We start from the raw sequence: 24,370 nt of genomic DNA on the forward strand, positions 1-24,370 counted from the left end.
TAGAATTAAGACTCCTCTCCACTCACACATCATCAGGCAAATTATGTTGACAGGGTGGAATCCCCAATAAATGTGTAACGTGATTAAAAACAAAACAAACAAAAAAAACATTTCAAGAGTCTTTCCGTGAAGGACTCAGGTAGGATCCACATGACCATCCTCCATGAAAGGTGGCTATCGAGGAGGGGAGGAGCCTCTTCCATCGGTCTACTAACTAATTGGCACCACTCGACCACTTATCGGTTTCCGGGTCACGCAGAAGAGAAGACGGAGAGGACAGATTTTTCCCAAATGAGAAAAGGCCGTCCATACATACATAGAAGAGTCTGTCCTTCTAGCGGTTGATACTCAGAGAGATACTAGTCTCTCTGAGACCAGAGGACAGTTCAGTAAAACACAGAACAATAAGGAGAAAAATAGCTTTGAGGGCCAGGAGATTTCCCTGAATAGGAGAAACTCTGGGGCTCCACGCTCACGTTGCTGACTGTCTGTGTAGGGAAAACAATATGGCCGCCCTGCAGTGAGACGAGAACACCACTCAGCCTGACAACCAGGCTTCATTGGGTGAGTCCTACGTCCTAAATGGTACCCTATTCCCTACATAGTGCACTACTTTAGACCAGAGCTCTATGACACCCTATTCCCTACATAGTGCACTACTTTAGACCAGAGCCTGTGTAGGGAATAGGGTGACGTTCACTGGCTGCACTGGAAACTGGTGCAGAGAGAGAGGAGGAGGAGAGAGAGAGAAAGGAAGGAAAGGAGGAGAGAGAGAAAGGAAGGAAGGAGGAGAGAGAGAAAGGAAGGGAGGAAGGAAAAGGAAGGAAAGGAGAGAGAGAAAAAGGAAGGAAAGGAGGAGAGAGAAAAAGGAAGGAAAGGAGGAGAGAGAAAAAGGAAGGAAAGGAGGAGAGAGAAAGGAAGGAGAGGAAAACTGGCAGGCAGACTGGATGACTGGGGAGAAGAGAAAAGGGAGGGAGGGTAGGGAGAAGGAGGGAGGGAGGGGAGAAGGAGGGAGGGTAGGGAGAAGGAGGGAGGGAGGGAGAAGGAGGAGGGAGGGATGGAGAAGGGAGGGGGTAGGGAGAAGGAGGGAGGGAGGGAGGGTAGGAGGGAAGGAGGGAGGGAGGGAGGGTAGGGAGAAGGAGGGGAGGGAGGGTAGGGAGATGGAGGGAGGGGAGGGTAGGGAGAAGGAAGGAGGGAGGGAGGGAGGGTAGGGAGAAGGAGGAAGGGAGGGTAGGGAGATGGAGGGAGGGTAGGGAGAAGGAGGGGAGGGAGGGTAGGGGAGAAGGAGGGAGGGAGGGAGGGAGGGAGGGAGGGTAGGGAGGGAAGGAGGGAGGGTAGGGAAGGGAGGAGGGAGGTAAAGAGGAAGGGAGTGTGAGAGAATACAAAGTGAGGGAGATGGATAGATGTAAAGTGGAAGAGAGGGAGAAGGGGAGGGAGAGAGCAGGCAGAGTGAGGGAGATGTAGGGAGAGAGAGCAGGCAGAGTGAGGGAGAGAGAGAGCAGGCAGTGAGATGGAGAGAGAGAGAGAGATCACAGGTAGAGTGAGGAGAGAAAGCAGGCAGAGTGAGGGAGAGAGCAGGCAGAGTGAGGGAGAGAGCAGGCAGAGTGAGGGAGAGGTAGGGAGAGAGCAGGCAGAGTGAGGGAGAGTGAGAGCAGGCAGTGAGATGGAGAGAGAGCAGGCAGAGTGAGGGAGAGAGAGAAAGGAAGGAGAGAAGGAGAGCAGGCAGAGATCCATGAAGAGAACATCTATTATTTAACATATGAATCATGGGACAGCAGGAGGCAACACTGATCAACAGAGAGAGAAAGGGAGGGAAGAAGAGAGGGGAAAACACTAGAACTCAGTAGGGTTGTGTGGATGTATTCTGGACGTATTCTGGATGTGGATGTATTCTGGGTGTATTCTGGATGTATTCTGGGTGTGGATGTATTCTGGGTGTATTCTGAGTGTATTCTGGATGTATTCTGAGTTTATTCTGGGTGTATTCTGGATGATTCTGGGTGTATTCTGGATGTATTACAACTCCAGCACAACCCCTCCTATGGACGAGGGTTGACCAGAAATGTCTGGTCGGGTCTCCTCAAGTCTGTGTACACACACCTCCCTCCTCCTCCTCCTACACTAGGTTTCACCTCCCTCCTCCCCCAGGGTTTCTCCTCCCCCAGGGTTAGGGTATGGGTTAAGGGCTAGGTTTCAGGGTCTCCTCCCTTCAGGGTGTAGGTTAGGTCTCAGACTTGGTTCTCCCCACAGGCTCTACACATCCTCCCCTCAGTGGAAGGGCCAGGGTCTGTTTCAGTGTGTTTAGGGTGTTAGTTTTCCCCCCTCCCCCAGACAGGGTCTATCACTAGGAGATTTTACAGTTGTTGCGTGTGCAGTTCTGTGGGGGGCTCTGGGGGGGTTTGATAGATTTAGAACGCTTCAGACTGTTCCCTTTAGACCCGCCCCCCGCGTTGGCCAGCGAATAGGAACGTCCGTGCATCATCACTGCGTTCATCCCATTGGCCATAGAGAAGGACTTGAGGTGGGACTTTATCGCCACGGGCAATGGCAGCTTGTCGATTAGGTGGACGGGCGTGCAGGAGACAATCGCTCTGCAGCACAGGTCCTGGAGAGTGAAGACTGGAGGGAGAGAGGGGAGGAGAGAGAGTTACTTCAACCTTGTTCTGTCCTGTTACAGCATTAGCTAGCTAGCAACCTGCTAACCACAGATCATTAGCTAGCTAGCAACCTGCTAACCACAGATCATTAGCTAGCTAGCAACCTGCCTAACCACAGATCATTAGCTAGCTAGCAACCTGCTAACCACAGATCATTAGATAGCAACCTGCTAACCACAGATCATTAGCTAGCTAGCAACCTGCAACCTGCTAACCACAGATCATTAGCTAGCTAGCAACCTGCTAACCACAGATCTAGCAACCTGCTAACCACAGATCATTAGCTAGCTAGCAACCTGCTAACCACAGATCATTAGCTAGCTAGCAACCTGCTAACCACAGATCATTAGCTAGCTAGCAACCTGCTAACCACAGATCATTAGCTAGCTAGCAACCTGCTAACCCAGATCATTAGCTAGCTAGCAACAGATCATTAGCTAGCAACCTGCTAACCACAGATCATTAGCTAGCTAGCAACCTGCTAACCACAGATCATTAGCTAGCTAGCAACCTGCTAACCACAGATCATTAGCTAGCTAGCAACCTGCTAACCACAGATCATTAGCTAGCTAGCAACCTGCTAACCACAGATCATTAGCTAGCTAGCAACCTGCTAACCACAGATCATTAGCTAGCTAGCAACCTGCTAACCACAGATCATTAGCTAGCTAGCAAGCTAACCACAGATCATTAACTAGCTAGCAACCTGCTAACCACAGATCATTAGCTAGCTAGCAACCTGCTAACCACAGATCATTAGCTAGCTAGCAACCTGCTAACCACAGATCATTAGCTAGCTAGCAACCTGCTAACCACAGATCAAGCTAGCAACCTGCTAACCAGATCAGACCTGCTAACCACAGATCATTAGCTAGCTAGCAACCTAACCACAGATCATTCGCTAGCTAGCAACCTGCTAACCACAGATAGCAATTAACCACAGATCATTAGCTAGCTAGCAACCTGCTAACCACAGATCATTCGCTAGCTAGCAACCTGCTAACCACAGATCATTCGCTAGCTAGCAACCTGCTAACCACAGATTAGCTAGCTAGCAACCTGCTAACCACAGATTATCTAGCTAGCAACCTGCTAACCACAGATCATTAGCTAGCTAGCAACCTGCTAACCACAGATCATTAGCTAGCTAGCAACCTGCTAACCACAGATGAAGGATATCGTGTGGTAATTTTACCAGCAGTAAACATCTGGTGGTTCAGAAAGGAACAAGGGAGAGCTTCTTTAGATGCGCTTCTAAAGTGGTCCTCTGTAGCTCAGCCGCTAGAGAGCGGCCCTCCGTAGCTCAGTCGCTAGAGAGCGGCCCTCCGTAGCTCAGTCGCTAGAGCGCGGCCCTCCGTAGCGCAGTCGCTAGAGCGCGGCCCTCCGTAGCGCAGTCGCTAGAGAGCGGCCCTCCGTAGCTCAGCCGCTTGAGTGTAGCACTTGCAACACCGGGATAGTGGGTTCAATTCTCAGGACCGTCCATATGTAAAATGTATGTACGCATGACTAAGTCACTGGATAAAAGCTTCTGCTAAATGGTATATGTTATAATATTAAAGTAGGATAGCTGTACGTAGGCTGCATCTTATTATGTTCCTTCTGGTGCTCCTAAACCCTGGATTCTGTAATTACTACCTATTTATATCATCTATACCATGAATACTTTTTATTGTGCTCCTACAATTTTTTCTAATTAGGAGCACATGTACTCCTTTGTAAAAAAAAATATATATATCGGTGTGTCCCCCCCCTCCCCCCTCCTACCTCTGTTGGGCTTCCAGAACTTCTCCATGCCGTGCCTCATCAGTACGATGCGAGACAGCTCTGTGAACGACTCGATGACGTTGAAGTTGCAGAGCGGGCTGACCTCAAAGAAGGTCATGCCGTTCTTCTCCGCGTACGCCCGGGCCTGCTCCGTAGGAACCTGGCGCTTGAACGCCAGGTGGAGCCGGTTGCCTACCAGGATACGAGGTACACCCGGGGCATGCTGATGGGAGGGAGAGGGGGGGCATTTCAGTGGTTTACAGGAAGTAGAAAACAGTAGTAAGTTATAGAAACTGTTAGAACTGTCTCTTATATATATATATATCCCATCCTATCAGTATCCATCCTATCAGATCAGTATCCATCCTATCAGTATCCATCCTATCAGATCAGTATCCATCCTATCAGTATCCATCCTACCAGTATCCATCCTATCAGTATCCATCCTACCAGTATCCATCCTACCAGTATCCATCCTATCAGTATCCCTCCTATCAGTATCCATCCCATCCTATCAGTATCCATCCCATCCTATCAGTATCCATCCTACCAGTATCCATCCTACCAGTATCCATCCTATCAGTATCCCTCCTATCAGTATCCCTCCTATCAGTATCCCTCCCATCCTATCAGTATCCATCCTATCCTATCAGTATCCCTCCTATCAGAATCCATCCTATCAGAATCCATCCTACCAGTATCCATCCCACCAGTATCCATCCTATCCCACCAGTATCCATCCTATCCTACCAGTATCCATCCTATCCTACCAGTATCCATCCTATCAGTATCCAGCCTACCAGTATCCATCCTATCCCACCAGTATCCATCCTATCCCACCAGTATCCATCCTATCCCACCAGTATCCATCCTATCCCACCAGTATCCATCCTATCCCACCAGTATCCATCCTATCCCACCAGTATCCATCCTATCCCACCAGTATCCATCCTATCCCACCAGTATCCATCCTATCCCACCAGTATCCATCCTATCAGTATCCAGCCTATCAGTATCCATCCTATCAGTATCGACACACTGCAACAACACACTTAACAAGCGTTCTCTCTGCGTGGCGTTTAGGGAAACACACGTTGCATCTTGGGTCGTTGTAGGAAAGATACGTGGTTAAAACACTGGGAAGCCTGAGTTCCATCGCTATGGGAAACGGGCCCTGGTCTTTCTAGCGGCTTCACCTTTCATTCTACCAATCAAATTCTCTAGTCTACCCCCCATCTGTCTCCCGCTCTCTGAATGACAGGAGTCCAGTTCCAGGGTACTGTAGACTAGAGGTGAACCAGGAAAGACATATCTTCACCAAACACCCTGAGAGAAACACACACACACACACAGGGAGGATGTCCTCTAGGCTTCTGCATCCCAGAAGGACATAGTGTGTCTATAGCAGTACTCTGGGCCTATTCGGTTCACCGAGGTGTGTTGAGGACTATGGGACAGGGTCTCTCCTTTCCTCTCCTCTACCCTCGCCTCTCCTCTACCCTCTCTTCCTCCTCTCCCCTCCCTCCATACCTCGTCAATCTCTCGTATCCAGCGGTCGATGCCTTGAACGACCAGCGGTTTGCGATGTCATACACCAGCAGGATCCCTGGAGAACACACACACACACACACACCTTTGTTCTTTATGTCCTGTTTATAGAAGTAGGAGGAGCAGACAGGACCAGCCAAACACACTCAGTAGGGGACTTGTGTCATTAGATTGTGTGTGTGTGTACTATGTCATTAGATTGTGTGTGTGTGTGTATGTGTGTGTGTGTGTACTATGTCATTAGATTGTGTGTGTACTGGATTAGATGAGTTTATTAGTCATGTGCACAGAGTCTCAGATGTAATTGCAGGGTACAGTGAAACTCTGTAGCTCCAACACTGCAGGTCAAAAAGAGAAGTACATGAAACAATAATATGAATAATATATACTATATACAGTTGAAGTCGGGAAGTTTACATACACCTTAGCCAAATTTAAACTCAGTTTTTCACAATTCCTGACATATAATCCTAGTAAAAATTCCCTGTTTTAGGTCAGTTAGGATCACCACTTCATTTTAAGAATGTGAAATGTCAGAATAATTGTAGAGAGAAGGATTTATTTCAGCTTTTATTTCTTTCATCACATTCCCAGTGGGTCAGAAGTTTACATACACGCAATTAGTATTTGGTAGCATTGCCTTTAAATTGTTTAACTTGGGTCAAACGTTTCAGGTAGCCTTCCACAAGCTTCCCACAATAAGTTGGGTGAATATTGGCCCATTCCTCCTGACAGAGCTGGTGTAACTGAGTCAGGTTTGTAGGCCTCCTTGCTCGCACAAGCTTTTTCAGTTCTGCCCACAAATGTTCTATAGGATTGAGGTCAGGGCTTGGTGATTGCCACTCAAATACCTTGACTTTGTTGTCCTTAAGCCATTTTGCCACAACTTTGGAAGTATGCTTGGGGTCATTGTCCATTTGGAAGAACAATTTGGGACCAAGCTTCAACTTCCTGACTCATGTCTTGAGTTGTTGCTTCAATATATCCACAATTTTCCATCCTCATGATGCCATCTATTTTGTGAAGTGCACCAGTCCCTCCTGCAGCAGAGCACCCCCACAACATGATGCTGCCACCCCCGTGCTTCACTGTTGGGATGGTGTTCTTCGGCTTGCAAGCCTCCCCCTTTTTCCTCCAAGCATAACGATGGTCATTATGGCCAAACAGTTTCATCAGACCAGAGGACATTTCTCCAAAAACTACAATCTTTGCCCCCATGTGCAGTTGCAAACCATAGTCTGGCTTTTTAATGGCGGTTTTGGAGCAGTGGCTTCTTCCTTGCTGAGCGGCTTTTCAGGTTATGTCGATATAGGACTCGTTTTACTGTGGATATAGATACTTTTGTATCCGTTTCCTCCAGCATCTTCACAAGGTCCTTTGCTGTTGTTCTGGGATTGATTTGTACTTTTCGCACCAAAGTACATTCATCTTTAGGAGACAGAACGTGTCTCCTTCCTGAGCGGTATGACGGCTGCGTGGTCCCATGGTGTTTATTTTTACTTGCATACTATTGTTTGTACAGATGAACGTGGCACCTTCAGGCGTTTGGAAATTGCTCCCAAGGATGAACCAGACTTGGAGGTCTACAGAAAAAAATTCTGAGGTCTTGGCTGATTTCTTTTGATTTTCCCATGATGTCAAGCAAAGAGGCACTGAGTTTGAAGGCCTTGAAATACATCCACAGGTAGACCTCCAATTGACTCGAATTATGTCAATTAGCCTATCAGAAGCTTCTAAAGCCATGACATCATTTTCTGGAATTTTCCAAACTGTTTAAAGGCACAGTCAACTTACTGTATGTACATTTCTGACCCACTGGAATTGTGATACAGTGAATGATAAGTGAAATAATCTGTCTGTAAACAATTGTTGGAAAAATTACTTGTGTCATGCACAAAGTAGATGTCCTAACCAACTTGACAAAACTATAGTTTGTTAACAAGAAATTTGTGGAGTGGTTGAAAACCAAGATTTAATGACTCCAACCTAAGTGTATGTAAACTTCTGACTTCAACTGTATATATACACACTATGTCGGCAGAATGTGTGTACTATGTCAGCAGAATGTGTGTACTATGTCAGCAGAATGTGTGTACTATGTCAGCAGAATGTGTGTACTATGTCAGCAGAATGTGTGTTCCTACCTGAGCCCCTCTGGAGTAGGACCTGAAGATGGTGCAGAACCTCCCCTGTCCTGACGTGTCCCTGAGAGAGAGAGAGAGAGAGCGAGAGAGAGAGACAGAGAGAGCGAGAGAGAGAGACAGAGAGAGCGAGAGAGAGAGACAGAGAGAGCGAGAGAGAGACAGAGTGAGAGAGAGACAGAGTGAGAGAGAGAGACAGAGAGAGCGAGAGAGACAGAGAGAGCGAGAGAGAGAGAGAGAGAGACAGAGAGAGACAGAGAGAGAGAAATGAGTTAACCACAATTAAAGGGATATTCCGCCAATTTTGATCCGTGGTTAAAAAGAGAAGGTTCTAAAAATAAATGTATCTGTGACATCACAGGATAGGATTCAAAGTAAGAAAAACAGTGATTTTCAAAACCTGCAACGAATTTCTAGCCAGGAGGGTATCATCTTCCTCCCCACAAATCCCATAGCGTTTGAATATCACTGTTTTTAAAATGGTTTAACTTCTGATGATATCATCGGGTAAAACTTTTTAACACTATATTTGCTCCTACAAAACGTAGAAAATGTGCCGTTTTCACATACAGTGTCAATCTACGGTGTACCAAAGAGAGATGAATGATTATCCAAGATAAAACCCAGATAATGCACTTCAGAAAAAAAGGGTAGAGTAAGAAGAGTATTCATGACTTCTCTTTAGGCCAATGCCCCTAAACTAATGAGTACCCATCCTAACATACAGTATACTACCTACTTAATGAGTATCCATACTAACATACCGTATACTACCTACTTAATGAGTACCCATACTAACATACCGTATACTACCTACTTAATGAGTACCCATACTAACATACCGTATACTACCTACTTAATGAGTACCCATACTAACATACAGTATACTACCTACTTAATGAGTATCCATACTACCATACTGTATACCAACTACTTAATGAGTACCCATACTAACATACAGTATACCACCTACTTAATGAGTACCCATCCTAACATACTGTATACTACATACTTAATGAGTACCCATCCTAACATACGGTATACTACATACTTAATGAGTACCCATACTAACATACGGTATACTACATACTTAATGAGTACCCATCCTAACATACAGTATACTACCTACTTAATGAGTATCCATACTAACATACGGTATTCTACATACTTAATGAGTACCCATACTAACATACAGTATACTACCTACTTAATGAGTATCCATACTAACATACTGTATACTACCTACTTAATGAGTAACCATACTAACATACTGTATACTACCTACTTAATGAGTACCCATGCTAACATACTGTATACTACCTACTTAATGAGTACCCATACTAACATACCGTATACTACCTATTTAATGAGTACCCATACTAACATACTGTATACTACCTACTTAATGAGTACCCATACTAACATACTGTATATCCATACTAACATACTGTATACTACCTACTTAATGAGTACCCATCCTAACATACAGTATACTACCTACTTAATGAGTACCCATACTAACATACTGTATACTACATACTTAATGAGTACCCATACTAACATACTGTATACTACCTACTTAATGAGTACCCATCCTAACATACGGTATACTACATACTTAATGAGTACCCATCCTAACATACAGTATACTACCTACTTAATGAGTATCCATACTAACATACGGTATACTACATACTTAATGAGTACCCATACTAACATACAGTATACTACCTACTTAATGAGTATCCATACTAACATACGGTATACTACATACTTAATGAGTACCCATACTAACATACAGTATACTACATACTTAATGAGTACCCATACTAACATACTGTATACCAACTACTTAATGAGGACCCATACTAACATACTGTATACTACATACTTAATGAGTATATACTATTAGTTCATTTTAGTATACTGTAAACAAACGGTATTGTTTCAGTTGAGCGTACTAGCATTTCGCCTGTCGTAAATTCAATCTGGAGTACTTTCTGTTTCACACAACTCTACTGACTGACTGTTTCACACAACTCTACTGACTGACTGTTTAGACATTTTTAGCAAATGTACTGAAAATGAAACACAGAAATGCCCCTGTGTATTCACACCCCTCTGCTATGTCACTACAGACTGAGCTGTGTATTCACACCCTGTTGCTATGTCACTACAGACTGACCTGTGTATTCACACCCCTCTGCTATGTCACTACAGACTGACCTGTGTATTCACACCCCTCTGCTATGTCATTACAGACTGAGCTGTGTATTCACACCCTGTTGCTATGTCACTACAGACTGACCTGTGTATTCACACCCCTCTGCTATGTCACTACAGACTGAGCTGTGTATTCACACCCTGTTGCTATGTCACTACAGACTGACCTGTGTATTCACACCCCTCTGCTATGTCACTACAGACTGACCTGTGTATTCACACCCCTCTGCTATGTCATTACAGACTGAGCTGTGTATTCACACCCTGTTGCTATGTCACTACAGACTGACCTGTGTATTCACACCCTGTTGCTATGTCACTACAGACTGAGCTGTGTATTCACACCCCTCTGCTATGTCATTACAGACTGAGCTGTGTATTCACACCCCTCTGCTATGTCACTACAGACTGAGCTGTGTATTCACACCCCTCTGCTATGTCACTACAGACTGAGACCTGTGTATTCACACCCCTCTGCTATGTCATTACAGACTGAGACCTGTGTATTCACACCCCTCTGCTATGTCACTACAGACTGAGACCTGTGTATTCACACCCCTCTGCTATGTCACTACAGACTGACCTGTGTATTCACACCCCTCTGCTATGTCACTACAGACTGACCTGTGTATTCACACCCCTCTGCTATGTCACTACAGACTGAGCTGTGTATTCACACCCTGTTGCTATGTCACTACAGACTGAGACCTGTGTATTCACACCCTGTTGCTATGTCATTACAGACTGAGATGAGAGACAGAGACAGAGATGGTATCTGAGTGGTGATTGGGTAGAGTTAACAGAGAGATGGTATCTGAGTGGTGATTGGGTAGAGTTAAGGACGTTAACAGAGATGGAATCTGAGTGGTGATTGGGTAGAGTTAACAGAGAGATGGAATCTGAGTGGTGATTGGGTAGAGTTAACAGAGAGATGGTATCTGAGTGGTGATTGGGTAGAGTTAAGGACGTTAACAGAGATGGAATCTGAGTGGTGATTGGGTAGAGTTAACAGAGAGATGGAATCTGAGTGGTGATTGGGTAGAGTTAACAGAGAGATGGAATCTGAGTGGTGATTGGGTAGAGTTAACAGAGATGGTATCTGAGTGGTGATTGGGTAGAGTTAAGGACGTTAACAGAGATGGTATCTGAGTGGTGATTGGGTAGAGTTAACAGAGAGATGGAATCTGAGTGGTGATTGGGTAGAGTTAACAGAGAGATGGAATCTGAGTGGTGATTGGGTAGAGTTAACAGAGATGGTATCTGAGTGGTGATTGGGTAGAGTTAAGGGCGTTAACAGAGAGATGGTATCTGAGTGGTGATTGGGTAGAGTTAAGGGAGATGGAATCTGAGTGGTGATTGGGTAGAGTTAAGGGCGTTAACAGAGAGATGGTATCTGAGTGGTGATTGGGTAGAGTTAACAGAGATGGTATCTGAGTGGTGATTGGGTAGAGTTAAGGGCGTTAACAGAGAGATGGTATCTGAGTGGTGATTGGGTAGAGTTAAGGGAGATGGTATCTGAGTGGTGATTGGGTAGAGTTAAGGGAGATGGAATCTGAGTGGTGATTGGGTAGAGTTAAGGACGTTAACAGAGAGATGGTATCTGAGTGGTGATTGGGTAGAGTTAACAGAGATGGTATCTGAGTGGTGATTGGGTAGAGTTAACAGAGAGATGGAATCTGAGTGGTGATTGGGTAGAGTTAACAGAGATGGTATCTGAGTGGTGATTGGGTAGAGTTAACAGAGATGGTATCTGAGTGGTGATTGGGTAGAGTTAAGGACGTTAACAGAGATGGTATCTGAGTGGTGATTGGGTAGAGTTAACAGAGATGGTATCTGAGTGGTGATTGGGTAGAGTTAACAGAGATGGTATCTGAGTGGTGATTGGGTAGAGTTAACAGAGATGGTATCTGAGTGGTGATTGGGTAGAGTTAAGGGCGTTAACAGAGAGATGGTATCTGAGTGGTGATTGGGTAGAGTTAAGGGAGATGGAATCTGAGTGGTGATTGGGTAGAGTTAACAGAGATGGTATCTGAGTGGTGATTGGGTAGAGTTAAGGGCGTTAACAGAGAGATGGTATCTGAGTGGTGATTGGGTAGAGTTAAGGGAGATGGAATCTGAGTGGTGATTGGGTAGAGTTAACAGAGATGGTATCTGAGTGGTGATTGGGTAGAGTTAAGGACGTTAACAGAGATGGTATCTGAGTGGTGATTGGGTAGAGTTAACAGAGATGGTATCTGAGTGGTGATTGGGTAGAGTTAAGGGCGTTAACAGAGAGATGGTATCTGAGTGGTGATTGGGTAGAGTTAAGGGAGATGGAATCTGAGTGGTGATTGGGTAGAGTTAAGGGCGTTAACAGAGAGATGGTATCTGAGTGGTGATTGGGTAGAGTTAACAGAGATGGTATCTGAGTGGTGATTGGGTAGAGTTAAGGGCGTTAACAGAGAGATGGTATCTGAGTGGTGATTGGGTAGAGTTAAGGGAGATGGTATCTGAGTGGTGATTGGGTAGAGTTAAGGGAGATGGAATCTGAGTGGTGATTGGGTAGAGTTAAGGACGTTAACAGAGAGATGGTATCTGAGTGGTGATTGGGTAGAGTTAACAGAGATGGTATCTGAGTGGTGATTGGGTAGAGTTAACAGAGAGATGGAATCTGAGTGGTGATTGGGTAGAGTTAACAGAGATGGTATCTGAGTGGTGATTGGGTAGAGTTAACAGAGATGGTATCTGAGTGGTGATTGGGTAAGTTAGGACGTTAACAGAGATGGTATCTGAGTGGTGATTGGGTAGAGTTAACAGAGATGGTATCTGAGTGGTGATTGGGTAGAGTTAACAGAGATGGTATCTGAGTGGTGATTGGGTAGAGTTAACAGAGATGGTATCTGAGTGGTGATTGGGTAGAGTTAAGGGCGTTAACAGAGAGATGGTATCTGAGTGGTGATTGGGTAGAGTTAAGGGAGATGGAATCTGAGTGGTGATTGGGTAGAGTTAACAGAGATGGTATCTGAGTGGTGATTGGGTAGAGTTAAGGACGTTAACAGAGATGGTATCTGAGTGGTGATTGGGTAGAGTTAACAGAGATGGTATCTGAGTGGTGATTGGGTAGAGTTAAGGGCGTTAACAGAGAGATGGTATCGGAGTGGTGATTGGGTAGAGTTAACAGAGATGGTATCTGAGTGGTGATTGGGTAGAGTTAAGGGCGTTAACAGAGAGATGGAATCTGAGTGGTGATTGGGTAGAGTTAAGGGCGTTAACAGAGAGATGGATACCATGTATGAGGTCTTATCTAATCAGTTCATTTACCTCCTCTGACTCTAACCTCTCTCTCTCTCACACTCACACACACACACGTAATGATGACACCCGCTGGGTTCAAGCTAACAACACTAATAACCACAACGTGTTGATTTAACATGTAGGATGTACTAATAACCACAACATGTAGGATGTACTAATAACCACAACATGTAGGATGTACTAATAACCACAACGTGTAGGATGTACTAATAACCACAACGTGTAGGATGTACTAATAACCACAACATGTAGGATGTACTAATAACCACAACATGTAGGATGTACTAATAACCACAACATGTAGGATGTACTAATAACCACAACATGTAGGATGTACTAATAACCACAACGTGTAGGATGTACTAATAACCACAACGTGTAGGATGTACTAATAACCACAACATGTAGGATGTACTAATAACCACAACATGTAGGATGTACTAATAACCACAACATGTAGGATGTACTAATAACCACAACATGTAGGATGTACTAATAACCACAACGTGTAGGATGTACTAATAACCACAACGTGTAGGATGTACTAATAACCACAACATGTAGGATGTACTAATAACCACAACATGTAGGATGTACTAATAACCACAACGTGTAGGATGTACTAATAACCACAACGTGTAGGATGTACTAATAACCACAACGTGAGGATGTACTAATAACCACAACATGTAGGATGTACTAATAACCACAACATGTAGGATGTACTAATAACCACAACATGTAGGATGTACTAATAACCACAACATGTAGGATGTACTAATAACCACAACATGTAGGATGTACTAATAACCACAACATGTAGGATGTACTAATAACCACAACATGTAGGATGTACTAATAACCACAACATGTAGGATGTACTAATAACCACAACATGTAGGATGTACTAATAACCACAACGTGTAGGATGTACTAATAACCACAACGTGTAGGATGTACTAATAACCACAACATGAGAGGATGTACTAATAACCACAACATGTAGGATGTACTAATAACCACAACATGTAGGATGTACTAATAACCACAACATGTAGGATGTACTAATAACCACAACATGTAGGATGTACTAATAACCACAACATGAGGATGTACTAAGAGGAGGATGTACTAATAACCACAACATGTAGGATGTACTAATAACCACAACATGTAGGATGTACTAATAACCACAACATGTAGGATGTACTAATAACCACAACATGTAGGATGTACTAATAACCACAACATGTAGGATGTACTAATAACCACAACATGTAGGATGTACTAATAACCACAACGTGTAGGATGTACTAATAACCACAGCGTGTAGGATGTACTAATAACCACAACATGTAGGATGTACTAATAACCACAACATGTAGGATGTACTAATAACCACAACATGTAGGATGTACTAATAACCACAACATGTAGGATGTACTAATAACCACAACATGTAGGATGTACTAATAACCACAACATGTAGGAGACATGTGGATGTACTAATAACCACAACGTGTAGGATGTACTAATAACCACAACGTGTAGGATGTACTAATAACCACAACGTGTAGGATGTACTAATAACCACAACGTGTAGGATGTACTAATAACCACTAATGTAGGATGTACTAATAACCACAACATGTAGGATGTACTAATAACCACAACATGTAGGATGTACTAATAACCACAACATGTAGGATGTACTAATAACCACAACATGTAGGATGTACTAATAACCACAACATGTAGGATGTACTAATAACCACAACGTGTAGGATGTACTAATAACCACAACATGTAGGATGTACTAATAACCACAACGTGTGGACTAGTAACCGGGGATGTACTAATAACCACAACATGTAGGATGTACTAATAACCACAACATGTAGGATGTACTAATAACCACAACATGTAGGATGTACTAATAACCACAACATGTAGGATGTACTAATAACCACAACATGTAGGATGTACTAATAACCACAACATGTAGGTACTAATGTACAACATGAAAATGTACTAATAACCACAACGTGTAGGATGTACTAATAACCACAACATGTAGGATGTACTAATAACCACAACATACAGGATGTACTAATAACCACAACATGTAGGATTACTAATAACCACAACGTGTAGGATGTACTAATAACCACAACATGTAGGATGTACTAATAACCACAACGTGTAGGATGTACTAATAACCACAACATGTAGGATGTACTAATAACCACAACATGTAGGATGTACTAATAACCACAACATGTAGGATGTACTAATAACCACAACATGTAGGATGTACTAACCACAGCTCCAGTTTCACTCTCCTCCCATCCAGCAGAATAGTGGTGGTCTTGTAGTCGATGCCTGGATGGAGGAGAGAGGGAGGTTGTTGAGAGAGAGAGAGAGGAGGAGGTTGAGAGAGAGAGAGAGGAGGAGGTTGAGAGAGAGAGAGAGAGGAGGAGGTTGAGAGAGAGAGGAGGAGGTTGAGAGAGAGAGAGAGAGAGAGGAGGAGGTTGAGAGAGAGAGAGAGAGGAGGAGGTTGAGAGAGAGAGACAGAGGAGGTTGAGAGAGAGAGAGGAGGAGGTTGAGAGAGAGGAGGAGGTTGAGAGAGAGAGAGAGAGGAGGAGGTTGAGAGAGAGAGAGAGAGGAGGAGGTTGAGAGAGAGAGGGAGAGAGGAGGAGGTTGAGAGAGAGAGAGTGGAGGTTGAGAGAGAGAGAGAGGAGGTTGAGAGAGAGAGAGAGGAGGTTGAGAGAGAGGAGGTTGAGAGAGGAGGTTGAGAGAGAGAGAGGAGGTTGAGAGAGAGAGAGGAGGTTGAGAGAGAAGGGGGAGGTTGAAATACAGAAGAGAAAGTGGTAGGGAGGAGGGTGAGAGAAAGAAGGGAGAGGTATTAGACATTAAAAAGCATTATCAGTTCACCTGTCCTTATAGCTCTGTGTGTGTGTGTGTGTGTGTGTGTGTGTGTGTGTGTGTGTGTGTGTGTGTGTGTGTGTGTGTGGCTTCAGAATGTAAAAGGACACATGTTGTGCTTCAGTTGCAGTTCTCCACTTGGATGAGAAATCTTTGCTCTTGTCCTGACCAATCAAATTACTGCTTTCACGGCAGTCTATGGCACTGCATCTCAGGGCTAGAGGCGTCACTACAGACCCTGGTTGATTCCAGGCTCCTTCACAATTGGCCCATGTCGTCTGGGTTAGAGTTTGCTGGCCCTCATTGTAAAGAAGAATTTGTTCTTAGTTGACTTTCCAAGTAAAAAAGAAAAAGTTAAATAAAATTTTAAAATTCAAAAGGAACTCAGTCCACCTTTAAAGTTACTGTAATTGTAGTTGGGTAATACATCATCAGTTCCTCTGTCATTTTGGTCGGCAGCATAGCCTAGTGGTTAGAGCGTTGGACTAGTTAGAAGGTTGCAAATTCTGAGCTGACAAGGTACTAATCTGTCGTTCTGCCCCTGAACAGGCAGTTAACCCACTGTTCCTAGGCCGTCATTGAAAATAAGAATTTGTTCTTAACTGACTTGCCTGGTTAAATAAAGGAAAAATTACAGACCTTAGAGAGACATTTATAACCTGTCAGAAATGTCCAGATCAACCAGCCCACGTCAGCTAACGCTTTTAATTCAGGTTTTTTAGCCCATAGATACCGTTGTCATTTTGTCACCCAAATATCACATGAATGCACATTAGACATGGCAAAATGTATAGAATTACAGAAATCCCCTTTAAAATTGTTACATTTTCTCCGCCAACAAGAGAGAGTGTGAACAGTCTGTATCATGAACAGTGCTGGTCCCCATAGAGGTGTGAACAGTCTGTATCATGAACAGTGCTGGTCCCCATAGAGGTGTGAACAGTCTGTATCATGAACAGTGCTGGTCCCCATAGAGGTGCACAGTCTGTATCATGAACAGTGCTGGTCCCCATAGAGGTGTGAACAGTCTGTATCATGAACAGTGCTGGTCCCCATAGGTGTGAACAGTCTGTATCATGAACAGTGCTGGTCCCCATAGAGGTGTGCACAGTCTGTATCATGAACAGTGCTGGTCCCCTAGAGGTGTGAACAGTCTGTATCATGAACAGTGCTGGTCCCCATAGAGGTGTGAACAGTCTGTATCAGAACAGTGCTGTCCCCATAGAGGTGTGAACAGTCTGTATCATGAACAGTGCTGGTCCCCATAGAGAGTGTGCACAGTCTGTATCATGAACAGTGCTGGTCCCCATAGAGGGTACAGTCTGTATCATGAACAGTGCTGGTCCCCATAGAGGTGTGAACAGTCTGTATCATGAACAGTGCTGGTCCCCATAGAGGTGTGAACATTAGATAGAGATGCTCTGTCTTCAGGAACAGACTCTCTCATTAGTTATTCCCTCTATCTTCTCCCCCCATATCTCTGGGGGATTTGTCTGATGGAGCTGGGAGTGTGTGAAGCAGCTCTTTTGAAGCCACAGACCAGCAGCCCTGACCCCCCTCTTTCTCTCTCTCTCCATCGCCCCCAACTATCAACAGCAGCAAGCTGTCACATCCAGCAGCACCATAACACCCAGACAGACATCAGTCTCCTTTCCTCGTGCCCAAGGAGAGCTCACCCCATCGGGTACAGGTCTGTCACATCCAGCAGCACCATAACACCCAGACAGACATCCGTCTCCTTTCCTCGTGCCCAAGGAGAGCTCACCCCATCGGGTACGGATCTGTCACAACCTCCCCTCTCCACTGAGAACCTCCAGGACTCCGACAGTCACACGACAGCTAGCCTGTAGACACCCCTAGCTCTGAATGATAATGACTGGGGATTCCGGCAACAATGTTATTGTATTGAACAAAAAGAAACCACACAACCTTTGAAATGACTTAACAAGGACAACGTAGGCAGTTCAAACAACACCCTGATGAACTGGTGTGGAAGCTATGATTCCTGTTTGGCCCTGTCCGGGGTGTCCTCGGATGGGGCCACAGTGTCTCCTGACCCCTCCTGTCTCAGCCTCCAGTATTTATGCTGCAGTAGTTTATGTGTCGGGGGCTAGGGTCAGTTTGTTATATCTGGAGTACTTCTCCTGTCCTATTCGGTGTCCTGTGTGAATCTAAGTGTGTGTTCTCTAATTCTCTCCTCTCTTTCTTTCTCTCTCTCTGAGGACCTGAGCCCTAGGACCATGCCTCAGGACTACCTGACATGATGACTCCTTGCTGTCCCCAGTCCACCTGGCTGTGCTGCTGCTCCAGTTTCAACTGTTCTGCCTTATTATTATTCGACCATGCTGGTCATTTATGAACATTTGAACATCTTGGCCATGTTCTGTTATAATCTCCACCCGGCACAGCCAGAAGAGGACTGGCCACCCCACATAGCCTGGTTCCTCTCTAGGTTTCTTCCTAGGTTTTGGCCTTTCTAGGGGGGTTTTCCTAGCCACCGTGCTTCTACACCTGCATTGCTTGCTGTTTGGGGTTTTAGGCTGGGTTTCTGTACAGCACTTTGAGATATCAGCTGATGTACGAAGGGCTGTATAAATACATTTGATTTGGATGTCTCCCGACTCAACACACACCCTGATGAACTGGTGTGGAAGCTATGATTCCAAGCGTGATGGTAGCTAATGGGCGTCTCCCGACTCAACACACACCCTGATGAACTGGTGTAGAAGCTATGATTCCAAGCGTGATGGTAGCTAATGGGCGTCTCCCGACTCAACACACACCCTGATGAACTGGTGTAGAAGCTATGATTCCAAGCGTGATGGTAGCTAATGGGCGTCTCCCGACTCAACACACACCCTGACAAACCAGAATAGAAGGCATCTGGTGATCCTCGGGCTAAGGTCATGGTGACTGTGTAGCTACACTCTCAGGGGACCTGCTGGGTGTGTGTGTGGAGTGTGTGTGTAGTGTGTGTGTAGTGTGTGGAGTGTGTGTGTGTGTGTGGAGCGTGTGTGTGTGGAGTGTGTGTGTGTGTATGTGGAGTGTGTGTACTCTATAATACAAGGCTTGTTGTAGGACTGTGAAGTCATTCAAACCAGGGGTGGGAGGAAAGGTCTGGTTTGAAAAGCTTCTCTTAAAACTTTATTATTTAAAAATATATAAAAATACACAGGATAGGTACAGTGTAATGTGTAGTTTTACAGGGTCAGTCATAGTAGTATGATAGGTGTTGTTGTACAGGGTCAGTCATAGTAGTATGATAGGTGTTGTTTTACAGGGTCAGTCATAGTAGTATGATAGGTGTTGTTGTACAGGGTCAGTCATAGTAGTATGATAGGTGTTGTTTTACAGGGTCAGTCATAGTAGTAGGATAGGTGTTGTTTTACAGGGTCAGTCATAGTAGTAGGATAGGTGTTAGTTAGTGAGACAGGGTTTTCAGTCTGATGTCATAGTAGTAGGATAGGTGTTGTTTTACAGGGTCAGTCATAGTAGTATGATAGGTGTTGTTTTACAGGGTCAGTCATAGTAGTAGGATAGGTGTTGTTTTACAGGGTCAGACATAGTTGTATGATAGGTGTTGTTTTACAGTATGTTACTCCTGGAGCTGAAACTAGGGAGAAGTGTGCCTTCTCAAGGCACATGATACATTTTCACCTTGTCGACTGACTGGACCTTCTGCTGTAGCTGACATTATTAGTTTCAGCTGACTGGACCTTCTGCTGTAGCTGATGCATTATTAGTTAGTGAGACAGTGACTGGACCTTCTGCTGTAGCTGATACATTATTAGTTAGTGAGACAGTGACTGGACCTTCTGCTGTAGCTGATGCATTATTAGTTAGTGAGACAGTGACTGGACCTTCTGCTGTAGCTGATACATTATTAGTTAGTGAGACAGTGACTGGACCTTCTGCTGTAGCTGATACATTATTAGTTAGTGAGACAGTGACTGACCCTTCTGCTGTAGTTGATGCATTATTAGTTAGTGAGACAGTGACTGGACCTTCTGCTGTAGCTGATACATTATTAGTTAGTGAGACAGTGACTGGACCTTCTGCTGTAGCTGATACATTATTAGTTAGTGAGACAGTGACTGGACCTTCTGCTGTAGCTGATACATTATTAGTTAGTGAGACAGTGACTGGACCTTCTGCTGTAGCTGATGCATTATTAGTTAGAGAGACAGTGACTGGACCTTCTGCTGTAGCTGATGCATTATTAGTTAGAGAGACAGTGACTGGACCTTCTGCTGTAGCTGATACATTATTAGTTAGTGAGACAGTGACTGACCCTTCTGCTGTAGTTGATACATTATTAGTTAGAGAGACAGTGACTGGACCTTCTGCTGTAGCTGATGCATTATTAGTTAGAGAGACAGTGACTGGACCTTCTGCTGTAGCTGATGCATTATTAGTTAGAGAGACAGTGACTGGACCTTCTGCTGTAGCTGATGCATTATTAGTTAGTGAGACAATATGAATGTGTCTGCATTGTTCAGACGTTTGTACAGGAGCGGAAAAGATTATTCACTTACCACACACAGCGGACTGGTATGTGTCTGTTTTTAGGTGGTGTGTGTGTGTGTGTGTGTGTGTGTGTGTGTCTTTATGCGTTCGTGCTGTGTATTTGTATTTATTAGAGATCCCCCTTAGCTGCTGCCAAGACTTGTGTCCTCTCCCTGTGTGTGTGTGTGTGTGTGTGTGTGTGTGTGTGTGTGTAGTACATTTTCAAGTGAGTCATTTAGCAGAAGCTCTTATCCAGAGCGACTTACAGTTAGTGCATTCATCCTTAAGACAGCTCGGTTGGACAACCACATAATCACAGTCACAGTAAGTAAATTTTCCCCCTCAATAAAGTAGTTATCAGAAAAGTCCTGAGCTCGTGACTCACCACTGCTGTACGCGTACGGAGACTCTGCCGATCCATCCTGTAGGCTGTCTAGTATCTCCCCTTTCCCCACATCGCTGTCCCCGACCAGGAGGAACTTCAACAGGTAGTCATAACTCTTCACCGGGCTGCCCTGGGTCCCCATCCTGCCTTCCTCACATCTGTCCCCTCACACACTGGGGGAGGGGAGGGGATGGAGGCAGAGGGGGGCGGAGAGGGGAGAGGATGGAGGCAGAGGGAGGCGGAGAGGGGAGGAGAGGGGAGAGGATGGAGGCAGAGGGGGGCGGAGAGGGGAGAGGATGGAGGCAGAGGGGGACTAAGGGGGGATAGGGGCTGGAGAGAGGGGGGGAAACAGGTATAGTCTATTCCAGCAGAGAAGTTAGAGTCAAGAGTCTGTGTGGTCCTCCAGTTGAGAATTGTTGATTAGCCCTACGGCCCACTGTTGTGTGTCGAGGTGGAGTTGAGGCGCTGCTACAGGTTAAAACACCTGACCACCATTGTAGCTTGGCAAGTCTGAATGATGCAGCAATAGTGGACACAATTTTTTTTTTTTTTAAAGTCCCTCCAGGTTAAACAGCTTGCAGGAGTTGGAAGTACGGTGTGCTGCTCAAAACCAAAACGTCCCTTGGACAGGAATTAGGCAGGGTACCAGTGGTGGTCCAAATAACGTCACTGATGAAAGCAAGCTGCGAGCAGAAGTCCTGATCTTCCAACCTCAACACCGTTTTGCAACTGGTATTTAACCACCGACTTCTCTGACTGCTAGCGCTTCAAACACCTGTCACAGTTTAAAACAACAATTACATTTAAAATACAACGCTGTTGCTTCATCAACAGACGGTGAGTAAACGAACCTTGTTGTGAGCTATCTGGCAATAACCTCTCTTTAGATGAAAACAACATATTTGTTTTGTGGACGTGACGTTAGCTAAACTGTATATTTTAAGGACGTAGCTAGTTTCCTAGTTAGCGTACAGGCTATCTGTGTCCTTATTGTTAGCATAACGTTAGCTAGCTAGCGAATAATGCCATTATGGGCTAGCTATCGCAACAAAGAAAGTGTTATCAAGAACATCTAACGTTACAGTCTATGTTGAGCCCACAAAACAAAAATGTTTATAACCTGTTTTTGTTTTTTTACTAGATAGTTAGCAACCCTGTTATAGTAATTAAAGGGTAAATAGGCAGCTAGCCAGAATGGTAGCTAGCAAGCTAACTATGAACAACAGCTTTGTGTGGCTGGCAAGACAGGAGGAGCTAGTTAGCTGGTAATGCTAAGCTAGCTGGTAATGCTAAGCTAGCTGGTAATGCTAAACTAGCTAGATATTCGTGGTTAGTTGACAAGTGTCAAATCAAATCAACGACAGAGGTCAACATCCGAATTAAATAACATACCCTATATGTATCAGTTTGCCAGAACTCTCATTCATAAAGGTAACAATTGTACGAGTAATCTCCTAACCTGTCGAAAACTGGACTATCCTCTTCCTAACTGGTTTACGATGCTGGCTTCCTTGGTACCGATTGCTTGCTAACTTCACCCGAGACTGGCTGCCCTGAAATCGGGCCCCTCTCTCTTGTCCGGACAACAAAGATCCGTAACTTCCCGACCTTTTCCTTGCCTTGGTTCAATCCAGAACTTGCAGTTTGCCGTATTTTCTCGTGGGTCCAAAGCACAAGTTGAGATGTAAAGGTTTTAGTCCAAGTCCGCGGTAAATCATTTGAAAATCTCAGTTTGTAAAATCATACATGTGTTTTTTTCCTCCAGGCTCAATCACATTCGCGATAACACACTGTAGCTGACAGATAGGCACTGCACAGTCTGGTGCTCGAGGTTCCCGCTCCGCCCTTACCAGCCTCTGATTGGATACACATACGTACAGAATGATACGATTGGCTATCAGAAAAATCAATCATAAAATCTGTCAACAACACTTTGAGAGGAAGTGACTGAGATTAAGGGGCAGATTCGACTATGTTTGATCGTACTGTTCGGCTGGGTACTGGCCTGTGACCGGTGACGCAAACGGGCAAAGGCAGGTGAAGGAGGAACGGTAATCTTGCGCTGCTCGGTTCGTGTTGTCAACAAGGCAGCATTGTGCATCGTCCAGAAACATACATCTCTTTCCAATAAAAAATATATGTTTGAATTTTTCCAATTAGTTTTCATTTGGAAGGCATATACAGCGTTTATATATCATTTTAAAAAATCACTTTTTCATGTCATAACACATGAAAAAGTAATACACATTACTCCACGAGTTTAATTATGTCACTTTTGTTTTTGAGCCGATTTCGCCATGGCCTTTGAATGGGGTACCTGGCTCACGCCTGGGGGGCAATCAACTTTCACCCGGTGCAAAACACGCCTTATCGGGCGTCCCGGACAGATGAATCAAATGCCTTCGGGCGTCCCGGACAGATGAATCAAATGCCTTCGGGCGTCCCGGACAGATGAATCGAATGCCTTCAATGCTAATCAGATGATAGAATGGATTAAAGCACTGGCTCAAACAAAAACGGAATAAAAAACAATGGGGAAATGTAGTGATACTAGTAACGTATAAATGTTGAAACAAAGGACACGGAAGTAACCTTAACAAACACGTTTGAGTGGGATACTGTCAGTTGACAGAGGGTGTGAATGTGTGTCAAACCTGTTTGAAAATCATGACTCATTACCTCTCTCCTCTCCCACGGATAAATACTCGAATGAATGACTGATTGAATTAATCACACACACACGTAGCCGAGGTAAGTAGTGGTGCTGGGGGTGCTGCAGCATCCCCTGAAAAATGGAAAATAATATATATATATATATATATATACTAGTCATGTATTAGCGGACCAATATAGGCTTCCGTATCTCCGGCAAATATTTTTTTAGATATATATTTCAGGATATTGTGTATCCTTGGAAAAAAAAACAG

At 44.5% G+C, this 24,370-nt stretch overlaps 1 protein-coding gene across 1 annotated transcript; it reads right to left on the reverse strand.

Moving 5' to 3' along the window:
• Positions 1-1,323: 1,323 nt before the first annotated feature.
• Positions 1,324-23,274, reverse strand: LOC135564851 (ras-related protein Rab-40C-like). The gene is given in 7 exon segments (XM_065010916.1): positions 1,324-2,619; positions 4,422-4,644; positions 5,952-5,986; positions 5,989-6,029; positions 8,115-8,174; positions 15,949-16,009; positions 21,444-23,274. Coding segments are annotated over 7 exon segments (837 nt in total). The 5' UTR covers positions 21,586-23,274; the 3' UTR covers positions 1,324-2,344.
• Between the last annotated feature and the right edge of the window lie 1,096 nt (positions 23,275-24,370).

The sequence above is a fragment of the Oncorhynchus nerka genome, linkage group LG26 (genome assembly GCF_034236695.1).
Source record: "Oncorhynchus nerka isolate Pitt River linkage group LG26, Oner_Uvic_2.0, whole genome shotgun sequence".
Taxonomy (NCBI): domain Eukaryota; kingdom Metazoa; phylum Chordata; class Actinopteri; order Salmoniformes; family Salmonidae; genus Oncorhynchus; species Oncorhynchus nerka.